The sequence below is a fragment of the Mirounga angustirostris genome, unplaced genomic scaffold, assembly GCF_029215605.1.
Source record: "Mirounga angustirostris isolate CCGP_5_RB_7025 unplaced genomic scaffold, mMirAng1.0.hap1 SCAF_2, whole genome shotgun sequence".
Taxonomy (NCBI): Eukaryota; Metazoa; Chordata; class Mammalia; order Carnivora; family Phocidae; genus Mirounga; species Mirounga angustirostris.
Window position 1 is genome coordinate 155,152,355 of NW_026991710.1, and position 20,018 is coordinate 155,172,372.

Genomic DNA, 20,018 nt, shown 5'->3' on the forward strand with positions numbered 1-20,018 from the left:
AAGTCCACCTCAATCACTCTAATGGTTCTCTTCAGACCCAAGCCCGAGGATAAACCAAGTCACAACAATCCATATGAAAAAAATTTAGAAGAACAAAAAAGAGGGTGCGTGTGTGGCTCAGGTCATGATCCCAGGGTCCTGGAACTGAGTCCCGCATCAGGCTCCCTGCTCCACAGGGAGCCTGCTTCTTCCTCTCCCTGTCTCTCATGAATAAATGAATAAAATCTTTAAAAAAAAAAAAAAAGAAAGAAAGAAAAGAAATGTTCTTAAACTTGTCATAAAGCACTTTAAATTCTGGTAGTCATTACACAATTCTCTTATTTGGTAACTTCTCCTGAGCAGACAAAACATTTTAAGAAGAAATCTTCTCCCACCCATGAGGCTTGTTGGGAAGAAGGCAGAATGTCGAATCCAATTTGTGTCTTTACTGAACAAAGGATCAAGTAGAAAGAGTGCTCCCCGAGAAAGTATCCTGGAATGGAGACCATCCTTCGATGGAGTATTTTGTATTTACAGTTTGAGATACTCTTTGGAGAGTTCAGGCACACTTTAACATTTATGAGAACTTACTACGCATACTAGAAATTATCACATTTACTACCCATAACAATATTATTACATGGATATTACCATCTCCAGTTTGCCAATGAGGAAAATTTGACTCAAGTGTTATAAACTGCTCAAGGCTACTAAGCCAAGAAGTGGGACAAGCGGTACCTGATCTAAATCCAATGGTAAGGTCCTTTTTTGGTTCACTACAGACTGTGTATGTACCAAAAGAAAACTGACACCTGAGGACCTTTCTCATGGAATTTAAAAACTAAAAGAGAATAAAAAAGGGAACACACAAAAAAATTTACACATTCTCTATGGGGAAGACATATTTCCAAGTGTCTATTTGTAGAAATTTCTGAACACCTAGTCCTCTTTGTAAAGGGGTAAGTATCCTACAGGATATATATATAGATAGTGGGCATATAAAAGGAAAAAAATTTCACACTTACCATTGGTAGACAATAAAAACTGAGCAGCATTTTTCTGTGGTAACCACCTAATTTTGTTGATCTTTTCTTCTATTTCTAAACTTTTCAAGTAGTCAAACTCTGGTTCATGGCTCTGAAAGGTGCTGTAAACATTATATTCTCCTCTGCTATGAGACTGGATTTTGTTCTAAAATGGAAACAAAAATATTTGGACCATTGTTGAGAAATATTTCAAAAAACATGCGATCAATTCCAACAGACCTTGCAAAATTCTGGTTAATCACTTGCATCCTTAAATACAATTATATTGTTTTTTATATTTAAGGCCTTCAAGGAATAAATAAAACAGCTCCCCCCAAAGAAGGGAAAATCTAAATAAAGCCCAATAACAATTAAGTCCAATTCAACAGGAAAAGTGACATTAAAATATGGATCAATTTGATTACTAATTTACCATTATATAATGGTAAAGGACTATTGGTAAAAAAAAAAAAAAATCCAAGCATCCTTAATGAGGGAGCTCATCTAAAAAGGCAAGATTAAATAAAATTAAAAATAAAAAGGGAAGATTAAATAAGACAAGCTTGTCAGAAGCAGCTGGCTGCGGCTCACTTTGTTTCTCTGCCCACTTTAGGGTCAATCTTCAATCAGTTATTTAATATGATGTATTGGGGCGCCTGGGTGGCTTAGTCGTTAAGCGTCTGCCTTTGGCTCAAGTCATGATCCCAGAGTTCTGGGATCGAGCCCCGCATAGGGCTCCCTGCTCAGCGGGAAGCCTGCTTCTTCCTCTCCCACTCCCCCTGCCTGTGTTACCTCTCTTGCTGTCTCTCTGTCAAATAAATAAATAAAATATTTAAAAAATAATAATATATGTATTGTCCTCCTCCTCCTTTCTCATGCCTGTCTCTAGGTCATTCCACTGCTGAAAAACTCTGATTTAAGAGTTCTCACCAACGTTATGGCATCATCTGACCACAACTTCCCACCCCAAGACCACTGTTACAGAGCTCTGTTACTCATTAAAGTCCACATTCAGCATTACCCAGCAAACATCATCCCACAAACCCATCAACAATTGCCTCCCCTCCTTAAGTTAGCCTTCTTATGAGCCTAGCACAAACTGATGATTTATTTCAGTATCAGTGTGAGTGAATATAGTTTAAACTATTGGATAGAGACTACTTGTGAACTTCTTCAGTTAACACTGATACCTTCAAAAAAGTGTGAATTACAACCATGAAAGAATTTCATCTTTTAAACCTATTATCACATAATTAAAAACCTTTCCATCAAAAACATTAAAAGTCTAGTTCAAAGAAGAACCTATGGGAAAACAGTTTATAAAGGAAAGATATTACTGATAGTCAACTATTTTATTTAATTTTTTAAATTTTTTAAATTATTGTTAGATAGTCAACTATTTTAAAGTAAAAGTGAATTTATCAAATGAAATGTTTAAGATTACCTGATTATAAGAATGGCTCATTAGTAATTGTTCTCCATATGGAAAGAAAACCTTATTGAATCATCATCTTAAAAGCATGTTTTGGGTTGTTTTTTTCCAGTAGCTTGACTATCTGGATTGTCACTCATGGTTCAGTTACATTTGAACCCTCTGACAGCAATATCAATTATTATTGAGTGAGTCTGTCAATATTAAGAATGCAGGGCATACCACAAAACATAATCCACACTGGGAATTAGTATCCTGGTCTCATTACCATACTTTCACACCAAATCAAATAACCCTATCTTTAAATATGTATATGCTAATATTGCTTTAAGAAGAAATTACATAAACCTTCTATGGAAAATTACTGTTTTAAAAGGTTTGTCAGGTAGATGTTGGTGAGGATGCAGAGAAAGGGGAACCCGCCTACACTGTTGGGAATGCAAGCTGGTGCAGCCACTCTGGAAAACAGTATGAGGTTCCTTAAAAAGTTGAAAATAGAGCTACCCTACAACCCAGCAATTGCACTACTGGGTATTTACCCCAAAGATACAAATGTAGGGATCTGAAGGGGTACATGCACCCCATGTTTATAGCAGCAATGTCCACAATAGCCAAACTATGGAAGATGTCCATCGACAGATGAATGGATAAAGATGTAGTGTGTGTGTGCGTGTGCGCGGGCGCGCGCACACACACACACAGAATATTATGCAGCCATCAAAAATTGAAGTCTTGCCATTTGCAACGACATGGATGGAACTAGAGGGTATTCTGCTAAGTGACATAAGTTGATCAGAGAAAGACAATTATCTTATGATTTCACTGATACGTGGAATTTGAGAAACAAGGCAGAGGATCATAGCAGAGGAGAGGAAAAAATGAAACAAGACGAAACCGGAGAGAGAGACAAACCATAAGAGACTCTTAATCATAGGAAACAAACTGAGGGTTGCTGGAGTGGTGGGGAGTGGGAGGGATGGGGTGGCTGGGTGATGGATACTAGGGAGGGTATGTGCTGTGGTGAGCGCTGTGAATTGTGTAAGACTGTTGAATCACAGACCTGTACCCCTGAAACAAATAATACATTATATGTTAATAAATACTTTCTTAACCAATCTATTTATATAATATCTATACATTTAAATAAAATATTTATATATTTAAAAATAAATAAAATAAATTTAGAAGTGCTTTATCCTCAACACATGTAATAGTGCCTGGCATATAACAGGCATTCAATAAAAATTTTCTAAATGACCAAAAAGAATAAAGGGTGGTGCTGGTATGGTAAAGGAGGTTGGAATTAACCTGGTAATTAAGAGTATGGTGCAGAGGGGCGCCTGGGTGGCTCAGTTGGTTAAGCGACTGCCTTCGGCTCAGGTCATGATCCTGGAGTCCCGGGATCGAGTCCCACATCGGTCTCCCTGCTCAGCAGGGAGTCTGCTTCTCCCTCTGACCCTACCCCCTCTTGGGCTCTATCTCACTCTCTCTCTCAAATAAATAAATAAAATCCTTAAAAAAAAAAAAAAAAAAGAGTATGGTGCAGAAATCAGAAGAAATGGGTTAGAGGTACACATAGTAAGACAAAATGATCTTGAAAACAAACTCTTAGTTAAAAAAAAGTAGGGAACAGAATGAGAGGTGAGATATAGTGTTTTTCCTGTACGCTGAAAACACAGTACACAAAACGAAATTACACATTTCAACAAACAAAATTCATAAATACATAAAGGATACTATATCATGACAAAGTAATGAAGCAAAGTAATGAAGACAGTGTGATAATGACATAGTATTGACAAATAAACCAATGGAATAGAATAAAAGGCCCAGAAATAGCCCTGAATTACAACAAAGTAGCACTGCTGAGCCAGGATGGTCTTATCATTAAATGGTTTTGGTCAATTTGCTCTTGTATGTAAGAAAATGAACTTTGACCCCTACTACTACCTCAAACCACTCATATAAATTGATTCCAGGTGAATCAGAAATATAAATGTGAATGCTCAATAATCAGGTTCTAGGACAACACTGCCCTAGACAGCTTTCTGTAATGGTGGTAATAGTCTGTATCTGTGCTGTCCAATATGATAGCCACTAACCACATGTTACTGAGCACCTGAAATGTGGCTACTGTGACTAAGGAAATGACCTTGAAATTTTATTTAATTTTAATTAATCAAAATTTAAATAGTCGCATGGAGCAAGTGACTACCAATACTGGACAAGCACACGTCTAAAAGATCTGGCACATACGTCTTCGTGGACCTTGGTGTAGAGAAGTATTTCTGATACAAGGCAGAAAAAGCAGTAAGCTCAAGGAAATCATTGATAAACTGTATTGTTATTCAATACAATACAGTTATTCTATTAATAACCTCTATTTGTCAAAATCCACCATTGAGGGAAGGGAAAAGGTAAGACAGAGTGAAAAATTCTTCCAACAAATATACCTGACATCATATTTAAAAAGTGTAAAGAAAATCACAAATCAGGAAGAAAAACGACAGACAAACCAGCAGAAAACATACGTACTTCACAAAAGATAATATCCAAATGGCCAGTAAACACGTAAAAAGATGCTAAATCTCAGTGTTAAAAAAGTACAAATTAAAATTACAATACACTCAAAACCTCCAGAATATTTGAAATTATAAAAAGACTGACAACAACAAAGCATTGGCAAAGATATGGAACACAGCCAGAATTTTCATGTATTGTTCATGAGAATAAAATTGGCAGAACCACTTTTTACTCTTCTGTCTACCCCATGACATAATAATTTTATGCATGACTATGTGTACCAAAAAATACAATCAAGAATATTCACAGCTGCATTAATAGCCACAAACCGAAACAACCAAAATGTATACATCTACAACATAATGGACAAATTGCGGTATAGTAATACAAAAGAACATTATATAGCAATGTATGTGAGCAAATTATTTCTATACAAATGTAATACTCAGCAAAAAAGTCAGATACAACACTTACTGTCTGATTCTATTTATAAAAAGTTCTAAAACTATAGATCAAAATAAGTGTTAGAAGACAGGCTTATCAATAGGCTTATAAGGGGAGGAAGGAGAAATCAGTGACTTGGAAATGAGAAGGGTTATGTTGGAAGGGTAGGAAGTTCTATTTCTTTTTTTTATTTAAAGATTTATGTATTTCTTTTAGAGAGAGCATGCACGTGTGAGTGGGTGGAGGGGCAGAGGGAGAGAGAATCTCCAGCAGACTCCCCACGGAGCGCGGAGCCCCACTCGGGTCTCAATCTCATGACCCATGAGATCATGACCTAGCCAAAATGACAAGCTGGACACTTAACTGAACGACCCAGGCAGCCCATCTATTTCTTGACCTAAATGTCTTCTGTGTGATAATCTAATGCTTTGTGTGCTTTTTTGAGTATATTTCAATAACGTGTAAAAAATATATATATATAGCACACAAAAGGTGCAGCCACTTTGAAAACAGTATGGGGGCGGTCCTTGAAATAAAACTACCCTGTGATCCAGCAATTCTACTTCTTTGAAATATATTTTCAAAGAATTGAAAACAGGATCTCAAAGAGATTATTCACAATAGCCATGTGGTGGAAGCAAACTAAATGTCCACTGACGGATAAATGAATAAAGAAAATATGACATACAAACACACATGAATATTACTCAGCCTTAAAAAGGAACTCCTATCATATGCTACAACTTGGAGGAACCATGAGGAAATAATGCTAGGTCAAACAATCTAGTCAGAAAAGACAAATACTTCATGATTCCACTTATATGAGGTATTTAAGTAGCCAACTTCATAGATACAGCAAATAAGAATGGTGGTTGCCAGGGCCTGGGAGGAGGAAGGGGGCAGGAAGTTGTTCAGTGGTTATAGAGTTTCAGTTATTCAGGGTTGGGGGAGGTGGTTTCTAGCGATCTGTATGGTGGCGATACTGTATCATAAACTTGGAAACTATTGAGAAGTTCCATGTTATATGTTATTTTGCTATAGTTAAATAACAGTACAGCACATAAAAACAAAATACGTATTGCAAGAATACACTGAAATGATTATTCATGTAGGGAGAGGTGAACGGGAGCAGGTGATGTGCAATGTACGTGCGCCTGCATACCAGTGTGCACAGGTTCGTTTCCTTGAAGATTGGACCTTGCTATGTTATGTCATACACTCAAGTAGGCCCCTGAGGTTTAAGCAAACCAAAACAAAATAGAAAACAATATTAAATCCAATGGTGTTAGAACCAACTAATCATTTGACAAGAGGATTGGAACTTCACTTCTTATACAAAAGAAAATTCCAGAAGAAACAATTAAATGCTTAAAAATAAGTAAAAGCAGCAAAGTAACAGTACAATGGTGAATTTCTATGTATTCTGACAGTGAAAAAGAACTTTTTAGTATAAAGAACAAGAGCAAAGAGCAGAGAAAGGCTGACATCTAAGAAGTAAAATATTTAAATATTAAAGAAAGTATACCAGTAAGAAAATTGTATCTTAAGATAGCACGTTACGGTCTTTCATATACGTCCTTAAAAATCACTAGGAAAATGCATCTATTTGACCTGCAGCAGTTCCTGCATGCTGCTAAGGTTTTCATTACAGATGCAAGGAAAAAAGTGTCCTTGTCCTTTCTAATTGTGGCAGCCATGACTGAACGGGGGAATACGGGGTGGGGGGGGAATCACTAGTAAAAATATTAACACCTTTCCTTGAAATATGGCAAAGGTCAAAAGTTGGCAATTTATATAAAAAATGGTGAGTAAATATGTATAACTGCTCATTATCATTAGTAATCAAAATCAAGGAATAACGTTTTGCCCTTAAACTGCTGAGTAAAAAAAAATGTTTTAATGTTCCTCAAAATATGGACAGTCATATACTACTGGCAGAAGTATAAATGTATACAGCTTTTCTGCAGGATAATCTGTCAATACTTATTGAAAGCCTTAAAAAATATAAATACTCAACAATTCCACTTCAAAGTATAACCTAATGAAAAACAATGTATGCAAAGATGTATCAGTAACTTAACGCATAAACAACCTCAATGTCCATCAAGTGAAATATGAAATACTATAGAGCCAATTACATTCAATGGCAGATCAATGTCTCTCAACCATATTAATTTATGCAAAATGCTTCCTGCTACCCATCCTCTGCAGTTCCCACAAGCTACATGTTTATTGAACTTTTGTCACTTAAGTTAGAAAAACAGACTGGATGTGTTCTTCCAACTATACAGGCACTCCTTTCCATTTAATGGTTACAACAGTCTCATCACTTCCCTGAGAATGAGATTAACCTGAGTAAACATCAACAGATATAAAAACTCAAAGTTATAGAATGACATGTTCAACACGATTCTTTCCCATTCTGCAAAACAGTAACATAAACACCCAGAACACGCACAGACAAATTGGTCCTTATTCATGAGATGGGATGATTTGGATTTTTATCTTTTTCTTTGTGAAAATGATACAGTTTTCATATTTTCCATGATAAACATATTAAGAATAATGAAGAATTAGAAACAATCTTGGAGGGGCGCCTGGGTGGCTCAGTTGTTAAGCGTCTGCCTTCAGCTCAGGTCATGATCCCAGGGTCCTGGGATTGAGCCCCGCATCGGGCTCCCTGCTCTGCGGGAAGCCTGCTTCTCCCTCTCCCACTCCCCCTGCTTGTGTTCTCTCTCTCGCTGTGTCTCTCTCTGTCAAATAAATAAATAAAATCTTAAAAAAAAAAAAAAAAAATCTTGGGAAAAAAGTCACCTGCTATTCCATTAACAGCTAATTCTAAATATAAATAACTGTATTGTGCTTTTACTAGCTTCCTTCTTTTTAAATGAAACTCTGAAAATGTAGGATTTCCTTTGTTCCTCGAATACATAACTTAGAAAAAATTAAATGTATTTTAATCATCTCATATAAATGGGAATGGATATTTTTTAAGCTTCCAAACAGAACACTACTAAAACTTAGTCACTGTTTAGTAATGCTCCTTTAATCTTATATTTTTAACAGGCAAACATTTGTTTTCTATTTCAAAGTAGTTTAAAGAGTTTGAGAGTCTTGTGAAAAGGACCATTCAGGGAAAGTGAGAGAAATGGTACAAAATCAATTCATATCTGGTAACAAACCACTATCAATGTAAACAAGTGGAACTCTCTAAAATAAAGCAAAACAACACAATCAATGATGTAAAAAGAAAACAAAAAAAGAAATTTCAAACATTTTCTGAACTGATCACAATGACAGTGGTAGAATACTTCAAGATTTTGCAGGAACTTACTAAATTACATTCAATAAGTTGTGTGTGCCCCTTCATTTAGTGCCTACTATATACTATACTAAGAAACATGCACTTTAGACAACTTATTAGACTGTTAAGGAGTTGGTTTCTCTAGGATACAAGATTCAGCAGACGGACCCCACCTGGCGTTAGATTAAAAAAAAAAAAGGAAGAAAGAAAAAATTCTACTAATTTTGTCTGTTTTTACCTCACAGGTTCATTAAATGCAATAATCCTCAGACCTCGATTTCTTCATGTGTTAAATAGAATTTGAGAATCAAATGAGTGGATAATGCTGACGTATCAGTTTTTCTTCCAGATAGGGACCAAGTCCGAGCAATCCACATTATGCCTTTTAGAGACAACATGATACAGCTAAACATACAATGGCCTGGAATTCCAGGAGCCTAAAGTCATGTTTCTCAAACTGGGAAACCTGCAACACACTTTATTTTGACCAAGTTATTTACTCTGAAAAGAGCATAAAGAGATACATGAGAAAGAAACAACTTCAATAAATTTCAAAACCTGTCTATACAAGTTAATTACAATATGGGAAAAATGAGGGGTGCCTGGGTGGTTCAGTCAGTTAGGCGTCTGCCTTCAGCTCAGATTATGATCCCAGGGTTCTGGGATCGAGTCCCGCATTGGGCTCCCTGCTCAGCAGAGAGCCTGCTTCTCCCTCTTCCTATGCTGCTCCCCCTGCTTGTGCTCACTCTCTTACATTCAATGTAATAAATAAATAAATAAATAAAATCTAAAAAAAAAAATGTTGTTTGATAAAGATGCACTTAAAACAATCACTGTGAAAAGATTTTCAGTAAGTACATTGGAATAACCTGCCTGTCAATTTGGGAGTGGGCAGGGGACGTAGAGGAGGGGAAGATCTCTAAATCATATGAATTAGGGTAATAAACTTCAACCAGATAATGAATTGAAATGGGAACAAATGAAATATGAGTAAATGTCTAAGTAATTTAGAGGCAGGAAACCAACAACAAAAACAAACAAAAAAGTAAACAAAACTTAAAGGCAGCCAATCTACAAAACTGCAAAACACGGCCTCATGAAAAAGCTTATATTCTCCTCACAACACATGGCCTGTACGAATCAGTTTAACAAATACACCATCAGAAAAATAGGGCATATAGCAAACAATTTTAAGAATTGCAAGTATTAAGAGGTTAGGTAAAACTAAAACCCAGTAAAAAATACCTTTTTAACTACCAATTTGTTGATTTTATTTCATATCTCTATTGAGAAATTTTTGGTTGAACTATAAATTGGTAAAATTTACTAGAAGAGATTTGGTCAATATAAGACTAAGAATGTTCATAACCTTAGCTTCAGCTACTTAACTTCTATAAGGTTCTAAAGAAGTAAAAAGTACTCCAAAGATTCCACTACAAGAATGTTTTTATAGTGTCATTTATGACAGAAAATGAACAGAAAGCAAGAACTAAACACTCTAGGTGGTATCTAACAATAGACTACATTAAATTTCAGTACATGTCTGTAACGGAGTATCATATAATCATTAAAGATGATTTAGAATCTTTGACGTGGAAGGTCTTTACATACGTTACGTGAGGAAAAAAAAAATACCACCCTAAATGTATTATAACCTCGTTTTAGAAAGACAAAACTTTAGTAACACACCAAAAATGTTGTTTATGTTTGGTGGTTATAGGTACTTTCTTTGCCCCTTGACCATATTTCCTAAACTATCTACGATGAGTATGATGACTTTTTTTTTTTTTTTTAAGATTTTATTTATTTGAGAGAGAGCGAGCGAGAGAGAGAACAAGAGCAGTGGGAAGAGGGAGAAGCAGGCTCTCCGCTGAGCAGGGAGCCCGACTCGGGGCTTGATCCCAGAATCCCAGGATCATAACTCAAGCCAAAGGCAAACGTCCAACCGACTGAGCCACCCAGGCATCCCCACGACTTTTTAATTAGAGGGAAAAAATTACTTGTGAGAAAAATGCAATGAAGAATACGTATTGTATGAGGTTGAAGAGAAGATGGCAGAGGGAAGAAAAAGTAAATTCTAAAATCACTGGGTATTATTAGTTTCATAGATTTCGATCTGTTTTTTGTTGTTGGGATTTGGGGAGAACAATATAAGAAATATGGTTAATTCAAATTTCTGGGCAACAGGTGAAGTGAAAAAGTAATTTACTTTAATATGTCAAAACATCCTTTCAAGATCTAATCTAGTGTAGAAAAATAACACTTAAAAGAATTCTACTTTGTCTAACAGTTATTTAGTGACATTCATATATGCTCAGCTATCAGCAAAGGTACTTTAAATGATAATCCACTTTTGAAAAATATAATATTCTAAATGAGATAGAACCTCAAGTTAGTAGGTAGTTGATAAATGTGTGACAGCTGTTTGGATAGAAATGTGGACAACAGACAGCTGAACAAGAAAGGTGGTTGGATAAATTCATGAACAAACAGAAATGAGCACTACAACTCCAGGTATTTAAACTCTCAATCCAAACTCTAATTTTTCCCTCCTTAAGCCTACTACAGAGAAGACATCATTCATTAATGGCTACTATTAAAAAGTCAAGATCCACTACCTTCCTCATTACTATAAAGTGATGAAAATGATTTTCCTGTGTGATTTATACCACTTAGGCTCATTACTTAGAGAAGTCAGATTTTCTTCATTTTTTAAAAACAATATTCAATGTTGTGGGTATTCTTCCCATTTATACAGAATTAGCTTTTACACACCTTTGCTAGATGTGTGATCTTAGAAAAGTTAATTATCTTCTCTAATCTCAATTTATAAATTGGTAATAAACTGAGCTACAGATAGGAAGTGTGCATACATCTTTACTATTTTGCTGTGAAGATTAAGTAAGATTTAGTGACCTTGGCAGAGGGCCTGGCACAAAAACTACTGTTGCTATACTCAAGTCAGAATGGGAAAAGCCATGGGCAGGGAAATAGGACATGTTGATTCTAGATTAAGGGTTCACCTTATTAACTGTATGACTTTGGATGAGTAAACCTATCGTCTGGGCCCCTAATCTCTTTATTGGTAAAAGGAGACTACATTACCAGAGACTGTTAAGTTGGGGCCCACATACTACCTATCCATGGATAGAACCCAGCAATTTTGTGAACTTAGATGTGGTGGAAGTATACATATTTTTCCCACTAATGTCCAGCTGAAATTCAGCATTTCTTTCAATTATGGATAGAGGCGATAAACCACCATATTAGCAGTACCTGTGACTTTGTCACTTATAGAAGTGACATGTTTTAAAATCATACCCCAGCTGTCCACAAAAGAACACGTATTACTCAGTGTTTTAACTCTTAAAAACATCTTTCAATATAGTTTCCTTCTAATTCTATGTATTTTATACATTTAAAACATTCTGAGAAGTCCACAGAACTGATGAGGCTGCTGAAGAAATCCATGACACCAAAGGTTGAGAACCCTTGAAAAGCCCTATAAATTTTTGCACTTAATTTCTATGAATGCATTATAAACATATAAAGATTTCAATACAGGCAAAACAAATTCACAGTTAACTTTGGCAGAAGGTAGCAGTAGAAAGGACAGAGAAGGCTTCTAAAGTGCCTGTAATATCCCATTTCTTAATCCAAGGAAGAGTTACACAAGTGTGTTTGTTTTGTCAAAATTCATAGAACCGTACACTTGTGATTCTGTGCATTTTTCTCTATGTATCATATGATCTTGGGAAAACTGTTTCAATGTATTTTTAGATAATATAAACTTGAAGCTGTATTTTGGAGCTTTTATCATTATCCTGGTAGTGGAATGCAGACAATTTCAATTTTGCATTTTCTATCAGGTGAAGTCCCCAAAGGACTTTAAAAAAAAAAAAAAAAAAGGAAAAGTGGAATCTCAGGCCTCCAGACATTCTGATTTAGTGGTTCTGAGACACAGTCTAGGAATCTGCATTTGAATATACGTTCCCAGGTGATTCCAACATTTTGCACTCTGAAAAACACAAACTTAGAATCAAAGAGTAAATGAAAAATGAAGATAGTGAAAGCTTGGTAGCTTAGAAAAGAAATCTCATTTTATAGATACGCTGATTTGGAAGTTACCACAGTGGTATTTTCTTGAACTCGTGTATTCTTTCTATAATATTCCTGACAGATGGGCATCCCCAGCTCTTATGCATTTATTTCCACATACAAAAGAAACTAATCGTTTCTTCTCACACGAATCTCTAAATATCAAGACTCTACATCATCTCTTCTCCTGGCTATTACAGACAGCCTCAGTCCCTTTGACCATTCCTCACTGACACTGCTAAATTTGCTGTTCTGACTGGTGCTCAGTAAATACCATGTTAAGTGAATGCTGCCACATCACCCTAGAACAGTGAGTGGGTTCTATTCCTTCACTTAAACATCAAACTAAACTCCTTTGTATAGATACTGAATTCTGTAAAACAACATCTTGTTGATTTTGAGCCCCATTCTAGTCTTTCCAAATGATTTAAAAACAAAATCCAATCATATTAAACCCATACCCATCTTTTGTGATAAGCATGCATTTCTAAGGTTTCTTCTATATCCTGTTAAGGAGTTTTAGGAATACCACATAAGAACAAAAAGAGAGAGGGGACGCCTGAGTGGCTCAGTCGTTAAGCATCTGCCTCCGGCTCAGGTCATGATCCCAGGGTCCTGGGATCGAGCCCCACATCGAGCCCCACATCGGGCTCCCTGCTCAGTGGGAAGCCTGCTTCTCCCTCTCCCACTCCCCCTGCCTATGTTCCTTCTCTTGCTCTCTCTCTGTCAAATAAATAAATAAAATCTTTGGGGGAAAAAAAAAAGAACAAAGAGAGAGAAAGAGGGGAGAAAATTACTAGCACTCCTAGAAAACAAAAAACAAAGGCTGTATAATAATCTAGGAAGAACTGAAAAAAAAAAAAAAAAAAACCCTCCCTTTTCACCTTTCTCCTTTAACTGTCCCTTTAAAAAACCACTTAAACTTACCATGTACATCAGAAAGCCTCAGAGAAAACTGAAGGTCTGAGCAGTCCAAAGTCAATAGGAACCAAGCTATTTCAACAACTGCTAACCACCTAATTTGAGCACCCATGAAAACAAAGCTCCCCTAAAAAATATAGAACACCAACCACACCTAACAGTGGCTTGGAATCTCCCAAGAAAAACTTTATTAATATTTTCATTATCAAAAAAATATATCCCACCATCTACTTTGTTGTGAAAAGCTATTACATATAAGCTGTGACCTACTTTAGGACATGCTATAAACACTGGATTGGATATCAAAACACGATAGGTGGGATGCCTCATGGAAACCATCTTACCCTGTGCCTCAATTTTCCTACATGACCTTATTCTATCAGGAGATTCTATCAAACAAAAAACTGTAAGAACATGTTAGTTATGTTACAGGATCACCAGGCTGAAATATATTTGAACTGAATGAAGACCCTACCCTCTAAATGAATACCCAGTTTCCTTGGGGAAAAGAGGGACAGGCAGCAAGAGGTACCCAACAGGATGATAGGCAGGGGTCCTGACACATTTGAGGTTTAACAGAAGTGAGACAGAAAGGGGAGTTAAAGGTGTCAGTTTGATTTGCCAATTAAGTGAAGTTCTCACCCAGCGACAGGTGAAAAGATAAAGCCACAATAATGCAAATGCCACGGTGTTCTGCAAACAGAGCTAGCGCCATCATCAGAGACTAAGAAATGCTCCACAGAGGCACCAGTGTGCCCTGAAATGTATGAATAGCTGTGGTTGTTAGAAGCTGGACTGAAATTTAGAAATAAAGTTCGAATTCCAGAGCTCTGATATTAAACTAAGCAATCTAACCTTCTGATACAACTTTTCCTGTGATTATCTAAAAACTAGGAAAGGACCACCTTTAAGTTATCTTCCACTCTTCAAACTATAACCCTGTTTTACAGATACAATAGGTGTGAATTCATAAAAATCTAATCTAAATATATAAAGATGCCTCTAGATGTAAGCAACACATACATTATCAGTGACGTAAACTGTCCTAAAGACAGGTCTATAGTAGAAGCTCCAGTATAAGATATGGCTTAAAAATGTGGAAAATAGGGCGCCTGGGTGGCTCAGTTGGTTAAGCGACTGCCTTCAGCTCAGGTCATGATCCTGGAGTCCCTGGATCGAGTCCCGCATCGGGCTCCCTGCTCAGCGGGGAGTCTGCTTCTCCCTCTGACCCTCCCCCCTCTCATGTGCTCTCTCTCATTCTCTCACTGTCAAATAAATAAATAAAATCTTTAAAAAAAAAAATGTGGAAAATAAATTAGGTAAGAGGCACCAAATTAGTATTAACAAGATCAGGTTTCAAAGGAGGAAATCAATCATTACATCATTATTTAATCTATCACTTAAAAATACTGATACACTAAGTAATTCTAAGAGGACACACTACTAATCTGAAGTTCCAGATAATGAATTGGTCTTTAACTCTTCTTTTTTATTTAATTTTTATTATGTTATGTTAATCACCATACATTACATCATTAATTTCTGATGTAGTGTTCCATGATTCATTGTTTGCATATAACACCCAGTGCTCCATTCAATAGTGCCCTCTTTAATACCCATCACCAGCTAACCCATCCCCCCACTCCTCTCCCCTCTAGAACCCTCAGTTTGTTTCTCAGAGTCCATAGTCTCAGTTTGTTTCTCAGAGTCCATAGTCTCTCATGGTTCGTCTTCCCCCTCCAATTTCTCCCCCTTCATTTGGGAGAAACGGTCTTGAATTCTCAAATGCAGTTAAGAATGATAGATACCAGTGGCCCTTCTCAAAAAGTCATTTTGCTAACTCCTCCTTGTAAGGGCATATATTTTAAATATCAGTACTTCAGAATCTTTGATAGCATTTCACAAAAGAAATATCTGCTTCAAATTTTTGGCCTTGTTTCCCAATACAAGTAAAACGTTCAAGCAGTTTCGGTAACTCTGTTAGACCTTTTATTTACATACTACTTATATACACCAATTTAAGGTATTACTGACAGCCTTCAACTATTACTGAGTACATTTATCGACACCCTACTACATTTACTGAAAACTCCAAACATCTTTCTTTAAAACAAAAGCAAAGTGTAGACAAGTTATTAACTTCCAGGGAAAAAAACACTCAAGGGCAGAAAATGCTTATGGGAATGCCAGCTCAAATTCTGAGTGACAAAATTAACATTCATATTTTAGTTATCTAACATGAAAGGCACTGAAGAATACTGAAAAGATGACATGTCAGAAGTTGTGGGTTCTAGTTGTTAGTTCTGCCACTAATCAAGTGATCTCCTAATACCTTGACTTTCTCATTTGTAAAGAAAGGGAAACTGTAATGATCTGTAAGGTTCCATTTCAACTCTTAAGTATTTCAAGATTCCTATGGTCAAGATTTTAGTTGCTTAAAAACAGGAACAGAACGGGGCGCCTGGGTGGCTCAGCCGTTAAGCGTCTGCCTTCGGCTCAGGTCATGATCCCGGGGTCCTGGGATCGAGCCCCCCATCGGGCTCCCTGCTCCGCGGGAAGCCTGCTTCTCCCTCTCCCACTCCCCCTACTTGTGTTCCCTCTCTCGCTGTGTCTCTGTCAAATAAATAAAATCTTAAAAAAACAAAAAAAAACAGGAACAGAAAACTGATTTTGTCCCCCACTTCCCACAAGAACCGTCTCTGACAAGAAAAGCTTGAGTCTTTCATATTGTCTTCCAACCAAAAAAAATAAATAAATAAAAGGAGACATATTTAGTGTTTGTGCATCTTCTAATCAGACACTATTAATCATTTTTTTTTAAAATTAAATTACCTACCTCACTGGGGTGTTGTGAGGATTAATTCATTAGTGTTTGTAAAGCACTTTGAGATCCTCAGGTCAAAGGCGCTATAGAAGTGCAAAGTAGTAGTATTATTACTAGATTCTTTGCTTATTTAAGGAACTTCACAATCCTTTAAAACCTAACTCTCTGTTATGATTTAGACATCTATTTGTAAACCCTTGCAATTTATGCACATTACTTTAACTCTTTTTGGATATATAGACAGGGACAGAATGTTTCAAAACAAATGATTTTTTAAAAAGGTTTCAACTTTGATCTACAAATGGAGGGAAAGAGCAAGGGAAAATCTAGTGTGACAAATTTTGTTTAGCATAAAATTTTAGTGAGAAATCTTGTCAATTAGATTTAGAAGTGTGCCTAGGCTATACCCAAAACAAAACTCACTTTAATCTCAAGAGTCTGCAATGAGAAATTCCCTTCTTCAAAGAGAAAAGGAAACAATTGTCAAATCAACTCATTTTAAAAGGGGTACTGAGCTTGTAAATTATATTACATGGGTATACATGCAGTTGTCATTTAAAACCGTTTTATTTAAACCACAGTAACAGTATTAGTATGAACTGATGTCAAAATAAGTGAGCAGCTTTTTCTTTAAACTAGCCTCCCACCCCCAATTGCACAAAGCAAACTAGGCATTGAGAAGAGAGAAGCAATTTTGCTTTATGGAATTTTTTAAGAGAAAAAAAAGGGGGGGGGGGGCAAGGCTTCAAAACCAGTTAAAATCTTGGATTAATTCCACCACTTCCCACTCCTCTCTCTAACCAAATCTTCTAACAATTAAAGCGCTGTGTTTTCAAATCAAAATCACACACACACACAAAGCTAAGAGAGGCAGAGCTATCTATCCACTGGATATTCTGCTTGAATAAACAGGTACTTCTTAAAAAAAAAAAAAAAAAAGCCAACATCCTCTGATGAAATACTTCAAGTGCAACAGAAGTTCTAGCCCCAAGAGCAACCTGAAATTTAGATATTAAACTTTAAACACTTACCTCCTGCTCCTGTTGAAAGATGACGACTCTACCACCTTTATCTCCTGTTGCTAGTAATTCTCCAGAATGATTAAATTCTACTGTAGAAATTATATCTGCTGTATAATTGAAACAAAAACAAAGAAAAGATGATGTCAGTTCTTCTTTCCCAACTTACTAGTTTCAGAACTTAGCATGTTTTTCCTAACACGTTGGAAGCCTACAGATCAACCTGTCATCAGAAATAAGTAAATCTAAGATTCTTTCATGAATGTTTTGGTTCTCCAAAAAAACATTCTCTGCACAATAAATCAGTATGAGACTATTTTATTTTTTTATTTTTAAAGATGTTATTTATTTATTTGAGAGAGAGAGAGAGCACATGAGAGGGGGGAGGGTCAGAGGGAGAAGCAGACTCCCTGCCGTGCAGGGAGCCCGATGCGGGACTCGATCCAGGGACTCCAGGATCATGACCTGAGCATGTCAGTCGCTCAACCAACTGAGCCACCCAGGCGCCCAGTATGAGACTATTTTAATAACACAAGTAATAAATACTTAAATACTAGTAGTTTACCGGTATTTCACTAAAATGATGAATTTGTAATCCAACAATTTATGAAACATTTTGATAGCACCATTAAACATTAATAATTATGTTGCTAATTTTCTTTCTCATATACTTTTGATAAGCTTCTTTATGCAAATCCAAAGGCAGCCTAGAAAATTAAAGCAGATATAACTGAAAAGGGGGGAAATTTTATTTATTTAATTTTTATTGTTATGTTAATCACCATACATTACATCATTAGTTTTTGATGTAGTGTTCCATGATTCATTGTTTGTGCATAACACCCAGTGCTCCATGCAGAACGTGCCCTCTTTAAGACCCATCACCAGGCTAACCCATCCTCCCACCCCCCTCCCCTCTAGAACCCTCAGTTTGTTTTTCAGAGTCCATCGTCTCTCATGGTTCGTCTCCCCCTCCGATTTCCGCCCCCTTCATTCTTCTGGGGGGAAGTTTTAAATATAAAAATGATTTCAGATGGAATTTTAACAGTAAAATTATTAATTCAAATTATGGCCTCTTAAACAAATGTCTGCGAACAGAACACACACACAGCAGAAATGCTTTGTGCTATGCACCTTCCACATGCACAGCTCTTCTCATGGCTCCCAAACACCACAAAGGCTACTAGAATTGGTCATGTTACACCCAAAGTCAGTGCTAATTTCACAGTAAGATCAAGTAAGTTATAGGGGTTTTCACTTGCTTTTTGACACCAGAGCCATTTTTCTAAAGAAAAAAAATCTAAGTTACACAATTAGGCATTAAGATAAACAACTACACTATAAAAATTACCACTGTTAACTAACAAGTTCTTCACTATAAAGTAGTATGCCAAATTGGAAAGACTCTGTCATATGCACTTGAAATAAGTAAACTTTTCCTACAAGAGAAGGGTCATTTTCTGGTCTATATTAGCTCACTGTAAGAATTTAAGCATTTTGACTTGATATAATAAACACTATATACCTTAAATCTTTAAATTACTGACCAACGTATCATTTTATAGTTTTTAGTGATTTTTTTCAAGACCAGTTTGATTTTGGAAAGCTTTCTTCGCTTTTTCCATTGTCTAGGTCCAAGACACTTTACCTTTTTGGAACACTCTGAGAATCTACTCAACGTTACACATGCTGTGCCAGAAAACTGCATATGTTTTAAGTGTGTACAAAAATTTGCATATACCTTCAGATGGTATGGACAGCACCCCACTTCCAGGTTAAAAACCCAGAAGCCCCCCATGGTCAGTAGTATCAGGAGGAAAGAGTAAGTTTAGTGTTTGCATATGTAACATAAAGGTGTAAAACTGAATATATAAACGTAATATTTAAAAGCCATTCTATTTTTTATTAAGTTTTTTATTTTACTTCCAGTAGAGTTAACATACAGTGTTATTTTAGTTTCAGGTGTACAATATAATGATTCAACAATTCTATATATTCAGTGCTCATCATGGTTAAGTGTACTCTTAATCCCCTTCACCTGTTTGACCCATCCCCACCAACTTCCCCTAACATGCTTTTTAAATTTTATCTTATTATGTTAGTCACCATACATTACATCATTAGTTTTTGATGTAGTGTTTCATGACTCATTGTTTGCGTATAACACCCAGTGCTCCATTCAGTACGTGCCCCCCTTAATACCCATCACCAGGTTAACCCATCCCCCCACCCCCTTCCCTCTAAAACCCTGTTTCTCACTCAAAGTCCATAGTCTCTCATGGTTCGTCTCGCCTTCCGATTCCTCCCCTTCATTTTCCCCTTCCTACTCTTTTTTTTTTTTTTTTTAAACATATAATGTATTATTTGTTTCAGAGGTACAGGTCTGTGATTCAACAGTCTTACACAATTCACAGAGCTCACCATAGCACATACCCTCCCCAGTGTCCAT

At 36.3% G+C, this 20,018-nt stretch overlaps 1 protein-coding gene across 2 annotated transcripts in view; it reads right to left on the reverse strand.

Moving 5' to 3' along the window:
• Positions 1–20,018, reverse strand: part of PPP2R2A (protein phosphatase 2 regulatory subunit Balpha) — an 84,374-nt gene that overhangs the window by 15,565 nt on the left and 48,791 nt on the right. For both annotated transcript variants that reach the window (XM_045880045.3, XM_064585359.1), the window contains 2 exons: positions 17,582–17,679; positions 1,005–1,170 (listed from right to left, as the gene is read on the reverse strand). In XM_045880045.3, the coding sequence (XP_045736001.1) occupies positions 1,005–1,170; positions 17,582–17,679 (264 nt within the window). The remainder of the gene's footprint in view (positions 1–1,004; positions 1,171–17,581; positions 17,680–20,018) is intronic.